Source organism: Pteropus medius, unplaced genomic scaffold (assembly GCF_902729225.1).
Source record: "Pteropus medius unplaced genomic scaffold, Ma_sr-lr_union100, whole genome shotgun sequence".
Classification (NCBI taxonomy): domain Eukaryota; kingdom Metazoa; phylum Chordata; class Mammalia; order Chiroptera; family Pteropodidae; genus Pteropus; species Pteropus medius.
Genome location: NW_024345600.1, coordinates 35,102 through 52,328, shown reverse-complemented (window position 1 = coordinate 52,328; position 17,227 = coordinate 35,102). Strand labels below are relative to the sequence as shown.

General features: G+C 39.4%; 1 protein-coding gene and 1 long non-coding RNA gene across 14 annotated transcripts in view; one reads left to right on the top strand and one right to left on the bottom strand.

Moving 5' to 3' along the window:
* LOC120611600 (uncharacterized) overlaps positions 1-17,227 on the top strand; it is a 37,425-nt gene that overhangs the window by 6,005 nt on the left and 14,193 nt on the right. For 3 of the 4 annotated variants that reach the window (XR_005655233.1, XR_005655234.1, XR_005655232.1), the window contains exon 2: positions 15,853-15,979. This is a non-coding gene — a long non-coding RNA (uncharacterized LOC120611600). Of the gene's footprint in view, positions 1-15,809; positions 15,980-17,227 lie in introns of all 4 variants that reach the window. The other variant, XR_005655235.1, reaches the window with a different exon arrangement.
* Positions 1-17,227, bottom strand: part of LOC120611598 (ankyrin repeat and sterile alpha motif domain-containing protein 1B-like) — an 83,025-nt gene that overhangs the window by 57,681 nt on the left and 8,117 nt on the right. For 2 of the 10 annotated variants that reach the window (XM_039874046.1, XM_039874047.1), the window contains exon 3: positions 5,045-5,119. The exons of 7 other annotated variants lie outside the window; for them this stretch is intronic. In XM_039874046.1, the coding sequence (XP_039729980.1) occupies positions 5,045-5,119 (75 nt within the window). Of the gene's footprint in view, positions 1-1,883; positions 2,533-5,044; positions 5,120-17,227 lie in introns of those variants that run through there. One more of the 10 variants, XM_039874044.1, reaches the window with a different exon arrangement.

Genomic DNA, 17,227 nt, shown 5'->3' with positions numbered 1-17,227 from the left:
GAGTTGAAAGAATATAAAGAGGTCTCGTGAGCTGCAAAACCAAGCAAAAACCTTGGTTGGAGACTAAGTTCTATGGAAGTACTAGCAAATGGGTTGACACTGTAGGATTTCTTAGGTGGAATCTTCAAGGAGTCTAAGATAAGAATGCGAAATTTTGAATGTAAGTATATGTTTGGGGGGAGAAAGAAATCCTCTGAAAGAATCTAGAAACCTCAAAAGGTTAATAACCACAATTCTCCAAGAATAGCTTCAACAGGATTTGAGTTTTGGGGAAGAGGACAAGCATGCAAATTTTCTCTATGCAGTTTGGACTTAAATTAGGGTGGCATATGAGGTGGCTGCCAATGCCGGAAAGTGTTAGGCATGGTCATTGCCTTCTGGAAGTTTCTAACTGGCTTTGCAAAACCAGAAGAAAATTCTAGATCCCCCTCAGGAATCCACAGGCCTTTTCATAGAGGCAGAGAACCTGAAGCCTTTCTCTTTAAGATGGGTCGCCCCAATTGTAGGAAGAACAAAGCTTGCATCATGCTATTTCCTTGGCTTCTCACTGGAGTGTGTGGCCAGTTCTCTCGCATGCTCTATTCTGAGCTACTGTGTGAGTTAGTTTCCTTCTGGTTGTCAGTTTCCTTGCATGTGGCTTGGTTCTTTTATCCCCCGCCTATTGATGTTGTTACAACTTTACCTGGGATATCTATTTTAGCATTTTTGTCTGTTTAATGATCCATCTCTGACTCATTCTTGAATTTTCTCTATATTTATGTAAATTTTTATTCTGTAAAAAAAATAACTGACTGCAATTGATTTTAGGATTAAGTTTTTCTCTGACTTCTGATTTTGATGTTTTATTTTCCTTCTCAAACATCTGGATCTTTATTATTTCTCTTGTCTTCGTTTCAACTGGCTGTGATTTGCTCTAAAAAAAAAAACTAGTATAAAATTTAAAATGTAGGCTATGTGGATTTCAATATTATTTTGAAGCTGATTGTAATAACCTTTAAGTGATAATAGTTATGACTCTGGAAACATGCAGATATGAGTTCTTAACTAAAAGCTCTCCCTAAATCTAGCAAACCATCCTCTAATCTCCCCCATTAACTTTCTTCCCCTTTCTCCCCCCTCCCCATAAAGCAACAATAACATAGCAAACAGGTGTTGTACACTTAAGTCACAGGTAACACTGTTCACAGAACAACAGAAGTTTGCACGCAACTCCATGGAATGATACGAAGGGAGCCGGTTGACATCAAAAGATCCTTTGAACGTGTCTGCTGATGTGACAACTCAAACCAAGCGTCAGATCTTCATGTTAGCCCTGTCATAGTTTAGCTGCAGTACCCTGGCCGAGCTTCACAGGCAGTTTTCAAAACAGCCTAAACAAACATGGCAGGAGCTGGGGCTACCAGGGCTTGCCTGGCAAGGGTTGGGAATAGGGCTGCGGGGGAGGGGATGGTGGGGAGAAGCTGGGGTTTCGGGGATGTTTCAGGTGTTAGTACATTAAGCATGCAAATCATGTGCAAACTCATTCTCTAATTGTTGAATTAACTCAGGCACGTTTATAATTAAACTTCAATGTGAGTTCCATACACTTAAAGCAGAACTACAGCCAAATGCTGATCCAAATATTTACATCATCCACAAAAGTCGTAGCAGCCATTTTGAGAACAACAAGCCCCAGCACATACCACCTCCATCTGGAAATTATCTTGATCTCTTATGAGATAACCACTTGAAGACATTAGTGGCACATCCATTTAGCTTTGTTTAGGCAGCACCATCATCTGCTCTCCTATGACTGTACTTTGTCCAGCAATCACAAACCACCTGCTTTGAATTCAGAGTGATCTGGCAGAGATCACTCTGGCAAAGAAAAATATAATCCTTACTTTATTTTCTTTCTGGCCTTGAAACATTGCTCCAGTCCAAATATTTTTAAATTCTCTACCTTGACTGAATTTTTCTTTCTGGAAATAGAAATTGAATTTTGTCATACTTAGTGCTATTTCCAGAAATTCATTTTCAAACAGAGGGAAACGTGTTCCCAAGATTTCATTTATAAGAAAATAAATTTCCTTTTTCCCTGTAAATTTATCAACTTATTTTTTTTTAGCCTTAGATCTAAGAATATTTAGAAGACTTGTAGGAGTCGGTTTTTCTCTATGGAATTAATTTAATGGGAACGGATGGACTTGACATTACACTTTTATAAAAGGCACGTGTGGCCTTGGCCCTCAGGTGGGATTCAGCTTCACGTGGTCGATTGGCAATAAAGACAAAAGAGTTCAGAGACCAAGGGTGCTTTAGGTCTCAACCCTCCTGGAGGCTGAATTACAGCAGAATGAGCTAAGAGGAGCTAGGAGTAGCAAAAGAGACCGAAAGCAAATAATGGTTTTTGCCTTATATATAAAATCATTTCGAACTGTGAAGCCCACTGTTAGGTCTTATTAAATGGTGCATTCATATCCAGATAATGCCTATATTTTTTCAGGCAAATAAAAAATTAATATTTTTTTCCAATTCAAAATGTTTATTAAACATGAAATAAAAGTCAAACATCTAAAAATTCTTTTGCCTCAAATAATGATTTATAATCAAATCTTGTCTTTAATGAAAAGTAGATCAAAATGGGTAAAAACGAATTAGAATAAAAAAATAGGAAAAAATTGGAGTAAATTCTGTCATATTTTAAACTATTACTGACTGGCAGTACTTTAAAAAGGCTTAAGTAATTACAGAAGATAAATTAAAATGATTCAAACCACTCTTACTAAATGTCTTCGGGCTATCTCTTTAGAGCTTAAAATACTTAAAGAAAATCTTCCCTTTATTATGTATTGAATAATCTTAATATTCCAATAATTTGGTCATGGCTTCAAACCTCATTTACTTGGTATGTATATATTTATTTATTTCCTTTAGGATATATCAATTAAAAAGAGGAAAATAGACATCATTAACTATCCCTTCAAGCTCAAGTAAAAATTAACCTTCTAAAGAAAGAAAAAACATAATTTAAGATTAGAGTTTTAGATAGAGATTTGATCCCGTTTAATAGGTATTTACCAACTGCCAACTATAAGTTCATAGTCTAGCTGAGTTTGAAAGACTATAATTGGGTTGTTCCTAATATGATATAATTAAATTAAATATCTCTTATACCACCAGCTGAAAAATATAAAACCACTGGCCGAATTTAGTTATAATAGAAAAAAAATTCACAAAAATGTATAGATAGATTTTTATTTGATGGCAGAGTCCAAAATACAGCCTTTAAACTGTATCATTTCAAAAGTTAGTAAAGCTTTATGGTTTTAGTTCATATGCACCTGATATCTAAAGCTAATGCTAAAACATCATATCGTATAGCGCTCTTCCCCAAAAAGGAAACTGAGAATACAGAGGGGGAAACATTGTCTATATTCTTATTTTCTTCCTGAGAAAAAAGTTTCCTAAGGATGTCTGTAATTAAATGTGGTTATGACTTAGCTTCCTAACGTGAACAGAAAGGTATGGTATTTTCCAAGCCTTGTATTAGTCTTTTAAAATTTCTTCAAAATTAAGATTTAATTGATATTTTAAAATAGAGGTTTTTAAATCTTTTCTACTAGGAACTGCTCCCACCTACCTGCTTGTAAATTTAGATCTGAATATTAACAAACATTATTCTCTATTTCTTCAGAACACTTAATGAAAAACTAAAATGATTTTAAATAATTGTTATTTTAAGGTTCCTTTTCAATAATTCTGACCAATATCAGAAATGGGCTCCGCAAACAAACATACATAAGATCTAAGTGATTATATTTGCTTTCCATTATATCTAAGGCTTTGAGGAATGCGACATATAGCTCTATTCATTATAGATATGCATTCAGGTATCTGGAGGTGAATGTGAGGAAAAGCCTCCTACAAACATTCACATACACACATGAAAGCAGGATGCTGCTGTAGTTCCTTTAAAAAAAGTCTTCAAAAATAAAGAGTGCTAGTTTGGTCAAATGCAGTTGGTTATACTATATTTGTTCCATTTGATGATAAAGAGCAGAGATGGCCACCTCTGAACATGGTTAGCATTTACAGGTTTGGGAGGAACTGCTGGGTCACTGGAGCACCAGCATCAGGCAGTGTATAGTCCCTACCATCCCTAAGAGCCAGAAGTTCCATGCACAGAAGGAGAGGTGTGCCTGATGTGGCACCCCGAGAGAGGCCCTTCGCATGCCACTCCAAGAGCTCTGCTTAGTGATTCTCAACCAAATGTCTCAACCTCTCAGAGAGCAGGCTATCCAATGGGAAAAATTTAACAGGATATGAAAATAGGATTTTATTTTAAAATACCAAATGGAAGAAAAACTGAACATTAAAATGTTTACTTTCCAAACAAAAATGAATTTAAAAAAATATGTGAAGGTGAAATGTGAACATTCGAATATTAAGCAGCTCAGAGTAAAATAGGTCACGGTTTCATATGCGTTTCAAAGATCAATTCAGTACTGTCAAATAGGAAAAGGCTGAGAACCACTTTCAGCTGTAATAGTGCCTCTCCTGGTGACACTCCTCCCACATTTGCATAAAATTTATACAGGATATCATGCAAATCATACTCAAATATTTCTCACGAGTAAAGCGCATGAACCTTTGAGAACTGTTAGACACAATGATTTGAATAGCCCATGGACACGAGGAAGTACAAAACGGGGAAGAAAAACACTGATATATACGTGTATATATATCAATTTACCCTTTTCCTTCTTCCTGTGAAAGCAAGTTAACACAGACACCTGGGATGAAAGCCAAAACTCACAAGGGACAGATTTTAACTGCAGACTTCAAAACCAAGTATTTTTCTCATTTTAGGACAATGTTTGCACGTCAACTAGTCACAAGGCACAGTAAATAAAGTATAATAGACAAAAAAAATCTCAGGAGTCATTAGACACCACAAATTTTCTGCATTGCCAGGACATAGTTTCTATGGCTGTTGACGACATTTTGCAACACATTACATAGCGCAAATTTAGGACGAGAAAATAACTATTTGTAACCTTACATTATGAACCTGATGGATGGCTGAGAAAGGAAATCCAGCGTTCTGATTCGTCCATATTTCACAGACAGACGACTGCTGATATAAACAGAAAACTATCTCATCTTGTCAATATTTAAAACATGGCAGCTACTAATGTAGCATCAAGGAAAGGAAGGAGAAAAATAATAAAAAGCAAAGAAGCACATTTCTTCCAAAAAAAAAAAAAAAAAACAAAAAAAAAAAAAAAAAAAAAAAGACTAAGTTTTAATAATTGACTTCCAAGCCATTCTTTTGCTTAAAAACATTTTGGGTTGGCTAGAAAAAAAGACCACTTTACATACTAGCTATATATCAAGAGAAATTACCAATCATGCTGGAAAAAGTGAGCTGTGTTTTACATTTGCCAAAGAGAATAAAAAATTCCTTCCCTCATCACATCACTCATTTCAGAGGATCAATATTTTTATGAAGTTCAGGAAAGAAGGGAAAAAAATCTTTAGCACAGGTCAAACATTTTGCTTTTCTTATCTCCAAATGACCATGGGCAAACAATGCAATAAAATGACTTTCCTAATTTAGTCACTACTCCATTTGATAAACCTAGGAGATATTTTTCCCTCCAGAGTCTTCAAGGGCAAAACTGTGGTTAACAAGGGGAGAAGTGTCAGTCTGCCGCCCAGCAGTGGGGTGGCAGGAAGGAGGCTGGAGCGGGGAACGGGTAGGGTATGGAAGCTCTGTTCTGTTATTCAAGCAGAAACTTTGGGGAACAGCATTTGTGCACCTAATGAATCAGCTCCGTAATTTGTTCTCTCCACTACGCCATTACCAATCTAATAACTATCAATTATTGAAAGGCAATAATGTTTGCTCAGGACCAAATGCCAAACTAACCAACACCCCCTCCAAGGAGTTATAGTAGAAACCACTAAACTGACTAGGCTCCTGGCTGGCCTTTACAGAGTTCTTTTCCTGAATTTCATCATTCTAAAAAACACCATGAAATTGAATCACAGAAAATGGCAGAGCGCCTAAACTCATCCAGCGAGCACTGTGAACATCCCCAGAACTCACAAACAAAGGTACGAAGGTCAGTGCAAGAAGAAGATACGGGCATAACCACAACATGGTTTAGAAACCCAGCAAAGAACAATCTCATCAGCAAACAAATTAAGGAAAAGAAAGCTTCTCCCTGGCTAAATGTTACCTCCACCTTCACCCTCCTAGAGACGTCCACTAGAAATTTAACATCTGCCTCCACTTACAGTGGCACCTCCGCACACATCGACATCCCTGCTTTCCACCCTTCTGTCATCTGGATGGCTTGCTGGGGAAAGACTGTCAGGTCACTGGCATTCTGTTAAGCAAGAAAGAGCCCCAGACTCTGACCAAAAGGCACCTCCAACCACCTGCCACTTAAACCAGCTCTGCTCTTCTCAGTTCCCTCGAAACTTCATGCTATTTTCTTCACAGGGGCATCTTCTTCTTCCCACTTTTCAAAAATCAAATCTCTTGCAAGTTAAGTCTTGGTCTCTTTATCCCCCCAGCCTGTCTCCAGGAGCTAGCTGCCATCTGATTTAAATATATCAGCTCCATGCTTTAGTGGGATTATCATCTTAACTGGCACAAACATACTTGTAGGATACCCTTGATCTTTTCAGTATTCTCACCCACAGTTCTGAGCTAATTCTTTTACATAAATCACATCTACCATGCTCATGGACTTTTAGTGCCAGAATTAACCCAGGAACTGCCTGTCATCTGACAGACGAAGACACTGACATTCAGAGAGGTTAAGTAGCTAGTTCAGGTCACACGAAGGAGTGTCACAACATACCAGCCTGCTACAATAGTTAGGAAGGAGTGCCAGCCCGGTACTGATGTCATCAGAAGGCAGAGGGACTCTCCAGATCTATGGAACTTATTTTACTGATCCTGACACGTGTGTGTGTGTGTGTGTGTGTATGAACCAGTTAATGGAACAGTCTCAACTCCCCTGGGGTCCAAATACCTGAAAGTTTTACTGTTTTCCAATCAGCACTCCCACATGGGCCATGTCCAGTCTCTCCTCCGTGATGGGCAACAGGCCAACTGATATTTTGGGTCACTTTGAGTCATGAAGGATCCATTTTGCATAAAACTCTAATATCATATCTGATTCAGACATTGCTCTCCCTCACTACAGGCCAGTCTTGGGGCTTAAAAAGCTTGAGGTGGGGTGTCAGTCTTGGATGCCCCTAACCCCAAGCTCTACCTCCATCATGTGCTCACTTGTGGAAGAGGGTGCAGAAGGACAAGGGCCCTTTTCTTATCTGGCAGTGGCTGAGTTGTCTCTGACGGTTGTCACCGGTTATCAGGGCAACACCGACTTGGCCTTGGATGCCCTCCTGTAGGAACGTTCCAGGCCGAGTTGTGCTATGCCCATGTGAGTTCTCCGGGGAGCTCGGCTTGCCAGGGCTGGAGTTCCCACTGCGCAGTTCCCCATGTGAGACATCTGGCTCTAGCTTGACCTCCTCCGTGCGGCCCTCCTTGTGCCCACGCATGCCCCGTGGACAGGACACAGGGGAGACGGCATGAGCCCAGCCTCCCTCTGCATACCCACTGGCATCTCACGGACATATCCTTGCCACGTGGGGCTGGCTATTCGGTGATCACTTTCCCTCTCTGCCAGGATCTCTCTCCAATTCTCCTTTCTTCAGCTCAGGTTACTGCCACGTGCATCTGCCTGCCAGAAGTCCCACTTGGAAAGAGATGCCAGTTTCCCCTCCTGGCAGGCTCCCCTCCACTCTGGCTGACCATTCCTCTTAAAGCCCTTCTCACGAGGCTTGCAGTACATGAGGACATGCTCCCACGGGAAGGAAGAAAAGCCTCAGCTCTTTCTACAGTGGCTCAGACAATTCCCAGTCCTTCCTCAGCACCCTCTTCTGCTACATGGGCTGGAAATCGACTCGGGGAGGGTTCACCACCTCTTGATAAACCTGAAACAGGATGTAGCTTCCTCTTTAGAGTCTGCGGTACGTAGTACCTCAAGGAAAATTCCCACTTAGCGCCCTGGTTCACAACTGTATCTTCCGATAGTCACAGAAAGTTACCAGAGTCAGGGAGGAGAAAGAGGGTATCACGCCATACTTACTTTATGTTTTAAAAATCCATATAAAAATTTTCTCAATGATAGGAGGAAAAAAAACTACTCTGAAGAGAGTTCATATGTGGCTTACATTATCTTTTAAAGAAGTCACAATAACTATTTTCCATTTATAAGCTATGTTTTAAACTTCAAAGGAGTAATGCTGCTTTAATTTCCAACAATTATGTGACTCAATGCAAATGGTAAAAAGTCAGATTTTTAAAAGGGTTTATAGCAAAGGCAGTTAATTGATATTTTAATTATGAAGGTTGTTTTGAAAAAAGCTAATGCATTTCAGATATTGCGGTAATTCTGTTGGCAGTAAAGAATTTACCGGGCTCACAGAGCAGTAATGTAAGGTGGGCCAGCCGTAACTGGTGTCTTCGTGACATGAAATGGCTCTTCTAGACACATGGTGACCAGACTGAGCGCTGGAATACATTTTTGAAATATGAAAGTTTCCGCCGTAGGGTTTCATTATATTTATGAAGATAACATTTCAGGATATGACATATATTAAAATACTGAGGTTTGAAAAGTTTGGGGGAAGTGATGAAATTTCATCTGAGGCCCCAGTTCCTAGAACAGTAACGGTTTAAATCTAAGTATTAATTAAGGCTTAGTAGAACATCTTCATCTGTAAAGACGAATAATAGTACTTGACCTACATATTTCATTAGGGTGTCGTGCAGCTCATGGTAAGCTTCATGAGAGGGGGACCTTTTTCACCATTTCTAGGACCTAGAATACAGAAGGCTGTCAAACGGATTCACTGAATAAATGAAATCATAGAATATATTCAAAACGTCTTGGTAAATGGTAAAGCACTACAGGATCATTAATTAATGTTCTTCATTATCATTTGTAGGTGGTCCAGTCTGTTCTTTAACCTATGTCACTGCTGACACACTTCTGGCAAAATGCAACAGAAATTAGCCCTGCAGACTTCTTGGTAGAAAAGTTCTTATTTTTTTCCCGATAAAGGCTGAAAAAGGGCTGGCAACTTTGTTGAAGAGAAAAAGAAATTTTATAATTAGCATACGTATATGATAAAGAGCTGCTTATAGAGAGCTTGGAAGCAATTCTATAAAAGGATGTTAAACACCCCTGGGCAATTCAATTTGCTTATTAATTTTCTCTCAATCCCCTTCCCACATATACCACAAAGACTAATGCAGTTTATCTGAACCTAAATTATCATGAAATCCAAACAACTGAGGGTTGAGTAAAGATAAAGTAGTCTTATATAACTGAGATATAATTAATAATTTAATGTTTATTTCTTTGACGATAAAGTCAATACACGTTTGAAGGTGTCTAATTTTATCTTTAGTTCAGACCTGTCTCCTGAGTCTGGAAATGTTTTCTTAAAACACACACACACACATCTCATTCTTGTTACCATCTGTATCTCAGCTTGTCATGAATTCAGTTCAGAAAAAAAAACCGTATTTGCACTGAAATCTAAAAAACAAAATAAAGCATATTACCCATCTTCAGGGTTTTTCCTCCTGAAGGTGGACTTCTTTTCTGCTCAATTGGCAGGGACCCAGTAGTTTACAATAAATTATCTCTCCTTCGTCATCCACTTTCCCCATTTAACTGAAGCATTCTCAAAAAGTGCTGTAACATCTTCCACTCAAAGCAAAGAGATTCCTTCCCTTGACCCAACGTCTTCCTCAAGCTACTGCTCAATTTCTGTTCTTCTTTAAGAAGCAAAATTCCCCAAGAGGTGTCTATATTCTCCAAGAGGTGTCTATACAGTCTCTACTTTCCCTTTTCCTGTCCTCACCTGAGCCCACTCTGCTGAAACTGCTCTTCTCAGTACCCTCCACCCTGCCAAACCCAGTTTTTCATTGGTCTCAACCTAACTGACACAGTTGATCACTCCTTCCATTTTTCAGAATCCTATGATCCGATCATCCTCTGAATCCTGCCTGGAGTGTCAGCCCTCAATCCTTTTTCCTCTTCTGGCTATACTACGTGGTCTCATCCAGGCCTAACTTCCTAATTTGTATCTCTGGCCCAGCCCTCTCCTCTGAACTCCAGACTTGGATATTCACCCACCTTCTTGACACCTCTACTTTGATGATTAATAGTCATCTTAACCTTAGATTAGATGCCCGAAACCAAGCTCCTGATTATCTCACCTCTACTATAAGCTTTCTTATCTCAGCAAAAGCCAAACCCCTTTCTCCCGCTGGAGTTGTCCTTTCACTCACATTTCATACTCAACCCAGCCACAAATCCTGTCAAATCTACTTCTAATATCTTCTCACTCTCCTATTACTACCTGGTCCAGGCAACTGTCCTTTCTTACTCTGATTATTCTATTAGCTTCCAAACTGGTCTCATAGCTTTTATCTTTGCACCCTCAGTCCTTATTCTCAATACAATAGCCAAAACAGTCCATTTAAAATTAAAGCCAGACCATGTCACTCGGCTCTATTTAACTCAGAAGAAAATTCAGAGTCCTCACAATGGCTTGCAAGGATCTCCATCCTTTGGCGCCATCCCTGCCTTCCCTCTCCAGACCCCTCCCGACTACTCTCTCTCGCTCACTTGGTTCTGAACAGCAAAGCACACTCTTGCTTCGAAGCTTCTGCATTTGTTTCCCCCTCTGCCTGAAATGTTCTTCCTCCAGATACTGCAGGACAGGCTCCCTCTCTTCCTTCAGGTTCTACTCCAACGTCACCTTCTCTGAGAAGCCTTCTTTGAGCACCTAGCATTTTATATCCAAATCAAGTCAACGCTGCCCACACTGTAAAACACTGTAAAAAGATTATTCTTTCAAGGAGAAAATGAAAATTTGAAACAAACAAACAAACAAAAAACCCCCACTTTAGAGCTTAAGAACCTGTCTCCCTGGCACCCTGACGTTCCTTTAAAATAGTGACTACTCATCTGTTGGGTACAAGGCATAGGTCACAAAGGGATCCACTTTGCTTTTAGTTGGTGTTTATAGAATGGAAATTGCCGTGAACATCATCCTTTTTCCATTGTCAGGACCAGTGGTAAATTGGGATCCAGAGGCTGATGGTGGGTCTTGGGATGGAGCAAGCTGACAATAGCTCCATCTACTCAATACTTCCAATTAGGCACTGAAAACCTTCCGGGAGTCAGCCGATGCTGTGTAGCTAGTTTAATAAAGAAACTTGTATAAATATAGCCCTCTGGTCAGATTCTATCAGAGATAAAATTTTCTGCCTTGTTCTAGCCCTGAAAGAAATTGGCTTTTCCTCTGTTTCTCCCTTATGTTTGTCATAATTCTTTCATACTGCGGGGTGTTTAGAAATTGACCAGCAAGAATTCAACGAGAAATAGGAAAGCTTTGGAGTGAAAGCTAAAGGAATAATGAAGTCAATTCCTTCTCTTGGATGACAGCGCTTCTACAATAAAACAAAAACAAACTTGAAGAGCGAACCAAATAGCTTCAAAGTCGAACGAAAAAAGGGCGCCCCAAAGAAAGAGGCCTCGGTCAGCAGCCAGCAAACTCAGCAGCTTCCTGAACAGAGATTAAAATGAGATGAGATCTGTCAAAGGAGGGAGTCAAACAAATTTAATTCGGTCAAGAAATCACACACCCAACATCTCCTAGGCATCTTTTCTTCTGGCAGTGACAGCCCTGTGGTCTCTTCTTTCACGGGCACTAACTGAATCCTGCCTGGAAATCAGAAAATCACCACCTTTTGTGTCTCCTGTGCTCCCCAGAGGCCACAGGCCAGCGTCTTATCATTTGATCTGTTGTGGAAACAGGGACAATCCTCCTTCTCTCCTCTCGGGTGCACTTTGTGATACATACAGGGCCTTCTACCAACTGTGTGTGATTCCGCTCTTCAACTACACTGTGAATATCTCAAGTTCAGGGGTTCTTACCATGGACCCTTTAAATGAAAGGTTTCAGATGAACTATTTTATTTGCAGGGAATGCAGGACTCAAAAAATGCTGCTTCCTGTTATTTCTCTCTTTCTGAAGAGCAGTCCTTGTTCTTCATGATCGTGACCTTCCCCACGTGTCTGCAGGGAAATTCTTGGACAGATCAGTAATCACATGCTGGAAGTGAAAAGCCAGGCCAACAGTTGTTTCTCCATGTGTGACCTGCTATTGGTAGTGTCAGCATTAATCAATCTGGCAAGAGTGGGAGGAAGTAAATACCACGTTTGGTCCGTCATAAGTACACTGGCATCGTATATATTCCGATATTACTTGTAGCCTGCACAGATTTATGATTTTCTCTCCCTCTACTCCTTCCTTCTTCCCTTCTTTCCTTCCCTGTTAACTCTAATTCTAGTACCAAGAGCACATAAAATAAGCCCTAGGCTCCCAAAGTAGAAGAGAACTATAGGCTATGTGATTCCTGTTATTCATTTGTAGACATAATATATAACCTGCATTGCCTAATAGGATAGTTGTTGCCCTAAATGATATTACACAATTATTTATGAAATCTCTTCACAGGAAAAAATAGAGCAGAGGGAAAAATGGAACACTGTAAATCCAGGCCCTATTTGTTCAGCTCCCTGTGTTCTCCGGATGTTGCAGGGAATTTAAGTCAATTGGGATCATGCTGTTTATTGCAATATGTGCTATTTTACCTCTTCTACCTCAAAGTTTGGATGCCACTAAAGACATTTTTCAGGACCGATAAAAAGCAGAAATATTAATAACTCATTCAAAAAAGTAACAGCTTTTTTAAAAATCATAACTTGAAATGCTGCAGAGAAACTCGATTTCGCAAAGTAATATTCTTTGCCTGGAACATCTCTTTAAAATATACTTTATGTTCCTTTCTTGAAATGGAGGATATCATTTTTTAAAATTTAAACTCATTTATTAACTATATACTCAACACTGCTTCCTGTCTCTGGTAAGAAAATAGTTATTGGACAAAGCCATTCATTCAATTATGTTTATTGAGACCCCATTATTTCCTCATTTTATCCTTGCGGAAAATATGGAGAAACAAGGTCAAGTTGAACAATCAACTTGCATGATACCATCCTAAGAGGTTTCTCATAGAAGGCTACAGTTTTTTCTTCAGTTCTGTTTGTGCAACATTGAAATCAATAAATTGTAGGATTTCTTGAAAGGCGTGCTTTTTTGAGGTAAGCTTTTTAAATGAGCACATTATATAGTTGAGAAGGATCATTGACACACTGAGTGTTGACTAAGTTTTAAAAAGGCTTTGGTAGACTAGGATTACTGGATAACCTTGAAAAAACTATTTTAGCTGGAAAGTAATAATGCAAGTGTAAACTCATTACACACACACACACACACACACACACAATACACAATAACACACAGAGTACTGCTGAGAGCTGAGAAGGGAGGTGTGGCTCATGGCCACTGACAAAGCCTGGGAAACTTTTGTGAAGAAAAGCTCGGTGAGAATTAATGATACATTAATGCAGCTAAGCATGAACATCAAGAAAACAAATGTGCCCAGAGCTGAGGAATCAGGATGATGTGTAGCCCACATCTAACTCATCAGAATGATATTGGCAAGGAGCTGGATATGATTAATAGTGAGGGGAAGACATCAAATTGTCTTCAGTCTTAAAGAACTATTTTCATCAAGAAGGAGCAGATTTATTCTCTGTTGTTTCAGAAGACAGAATTAATTATGTAGGAATTTTAAGAAGGCTTATTTCAGTTCAATATAAGACAGAAGTTCTATTAATTAGAACTTTTCTAATGGTGGGGCTGCCTCACATAATGAGGGCCACCTTTCCAGTGACAATTTTAAGCAGAAATGTGTGGTTGTCTGTTAAGGATGCATCATGAGACAGGACTAGATACATTTTCTGGCCCCTTCTCACCCTAAAATCCTGTTTTGTTTTTTTTTAATAGAAGAACAGAAGAATCACCTAGGTGTTAAATGCATATAAAGAATGACAACCTTTTATGAAGCTGCATTCAAACCTCATTAAAATAAAGACCTACACAGGAATGGGGCCACATCATTTCATAACCGTTTACATGAAGCAATTGTTTGCTATCCCTGAAATGTAAAGAATTAAAAATTGGATGCTAAGAGTAAAGGATTTTCTTCAAATACAGTGCTTACCCATGCTACCTTAGAAGTTCAATTCTCTACTTGTCTTGAATTTTTATCAGGTATTAGATGTTATTAACAAAATTTGTCAAAGGACTCAAAACATTGCCCTGGAGCTGTTTAGGGTTGTAGAATTTCTAGAATGTTTCATGTCTGCTGGTACCCAGTTTGTAGAGACACCCTTGGGTGTTCATCAACACAGTAGTTAAAGTGCAGGCTGTGAAGGCAGACTGCCTGGGTTTGAATCCTGGCTCCACGTCTTATGGTCTGTGTGGCCTGGGGTAAGCAACATAAACTCTCCATGCCTCAGTTTCCTCATTAATCAGTGCTGGCTCTACCAATGATGATGATGAACTACCAGATCCATGCTAGTCAGGTGATACACTACCATTCTAGGTAGTTTATTTCCCCGCCCCTCCAAATTTGAGCGCATCTCAATTTGTGCTCAATCTGGAGTCCTAGAAAGATGTGATTTTGTGGTGCCTCTAACCTTGTGTATTTACGGAGTGTTTGGTATAAGGAAGTAAAAAAATGACCACGGAAGAGTCAGGCCTTGCCCCTACATATAGCCAACATACACTTTAAGAGAAATGAAATATTTTAACATAAAATGTAATGATATATTTTGATGTATGCTAACTCATAAAGTATTTAAAAGTATTTAAGTACGGGTATTAGCCATAAATCCTTTCCACAGAGCTCCAACGCTAATTAGGTTATGACACAGACAGGAACTGCTTGTACAGTGTTTGCATCTCTACGAATAATTGTTTCCGTATCAGTGAAGAGGTATCAGTTGGGGCTTACAAGCTGGAAAATAGAAATAGTTTTGTAAAACATGGCTAAATATTATGAGCTTTACTTTAAAATACCTTTATTCCTAGTTGCAGTTGAAAAAGCAGAAAAAAACTAGAAGTTATCTCAAAATAATAATTTCTAAAACAACCCAAACACGTACCTTTGTAGTTTGTAAAATACTTTGACAAATACTATTTTTTGTGCCTCATAACAATGACGTGAGGTGGGTGTTAATCTCACTTTAGGAAGAGAAAACTAAGGCTCTGAGTAGCTCAGAGACTTGTTCAAGGTTACAGAAGTAATAGGTATCAGAGATGAGATTTTTAACCCTGATCTCATTACTTCAAATCTGGTATTTTAAAAAAGCTCATTAAATTAAGCATGAAAAAATGAAATCAATACCCATGTGACCTAACAATTTTCCATCGGACAGTCTCAGAATTTGAACGTCAAAGTAGGCTTATTCAGGCACCCACAATTGCTAGCTCTGCCTGCCTAGAAACCATACCCGTTTCCGGCCATGGCCCTTTGACTCTTTGAGGAGCCTCCTTCTCACCTCTCAGTCTATGGGGTTCGGGTGGAGCTAAAACCACCTCCAGGCATGTGACCTATGCCTGGTTAACCATAACACACATACACATGCGCGTGCACACACATACACATGCACACACACACACATACATGCTCCTTTGTGATTCGCTCAGGACAGGTAAGTGATGCTAACCAGGTTGATCTGAACCAGTGGGACTCAATCCTAGGACTTTTGGGGGGAGCTCTTGGAAAGATAAGCCCTCTTTCTTGTCAGTTCAAGTTTAACAGGAATCGGACTTGAAACTCCCCTCATGCAGAGAAGGCCTGTTTGGGAAAAAAGCCAACCCAGAGGAGAGCAGAGCTGAGACATGAAGAGCCAGAGGGCAAGACATCTGACGAGCACTGGGATCAAGCCGACCCGGACTTCGCAGTGAAATGGTTCCGGTACACGCCCTTTTCTGCTGAAGACGTCTCAAGCTGGATTTTGTTACTTGCAAACAGCCAGAAGAGTCCCTACTGATATATTACTTTAACAACATACGAATGGAATTAACACAGACAGCACTGCATAATTAGCCCTATTTCCTCTAGACATTAAAAAAAAAAANTCTCTCTCTCTCTCTCTCTCTCTCTCTCTCTCTCTCTCTCTCTCTCTCTCTCTCTCTCTCTCTCTCTCTCTCTTTCTTTTTTCTTTCTCTCTTTTTCTTTCTTTCACACTGGAAAAAGAAAAGGAAGAGAATAACAGAATTCTTTTACCCTTGAAAATTTAGCAAGGTCAGATTATACTAGCCAAAACTCTGATCTGTGGACCCGAGAACTGGACTGAATATAATGAGAAACATTCCAAAAATTTAACAAGGGGAAAAAATAGCCTGGTGTGCCTTTTTGTGAGCAAGCTGCTCAATGTCAGCCAGCCTAAGGCACCACGAAACATCACAAGGTCAACGCCACTGAAATACGGTTTTTATATATTACCAGATTTCTTATTTATTCAGTTGAAAATAAGATCTTTTCTTTTGATTTTTTAAAAAAATTATGGTTTTGTTTTAATTGGAAACGTTCACCTTGGTTAAGTCTCAGCACATGGAGGTAACATGGGGACATCAGAGCGTTTCTAGCAAAATGACTGGAGGTATGTAGGTCTGTTTGGCATCTGTCAGAACAAACGCCTGGCTGTCTAACTTGACTCACAGATGGGCTCGAGAGAGAATAAAAGAACCAAGACTTGTAAAATGAGTATCAAAACCTAAGACGTACCCACCTTTTCCCATTCTTTTTAAACCCCAGTATACAGGACAGACAATAACATGTCAATGTGGCCTGAAAGACACTAATCAAATTGGAATTTCCTACCAAAGCTGTCAAAAGGAGAAAAGGCAATTAACTTTTCCCATTAATAAACAAGGTGTACAAGCTATCAGTTTTAAGTGCCTGGTATGAAAGCAACATTTTTTCCCCCACTTTTGCTTGGAATGATGCCTTTGGGAATAGATGGCTGGTGGTCTAGAGTTTCTGGCTTGAAAGAAGGCACAGATATTATCAATATCTCAAATTATCTCTGAAGCTGGTATGTCAGCTTGTCAACTCAACAGGTGTCAAATCAGAAGTACCTGATAGAAGAGCTTACTGAGTTTATTCTTAACCTGCTTTTTTGGGTTATATATTATCCATCTGTGCTTAAGTATTAGGAGT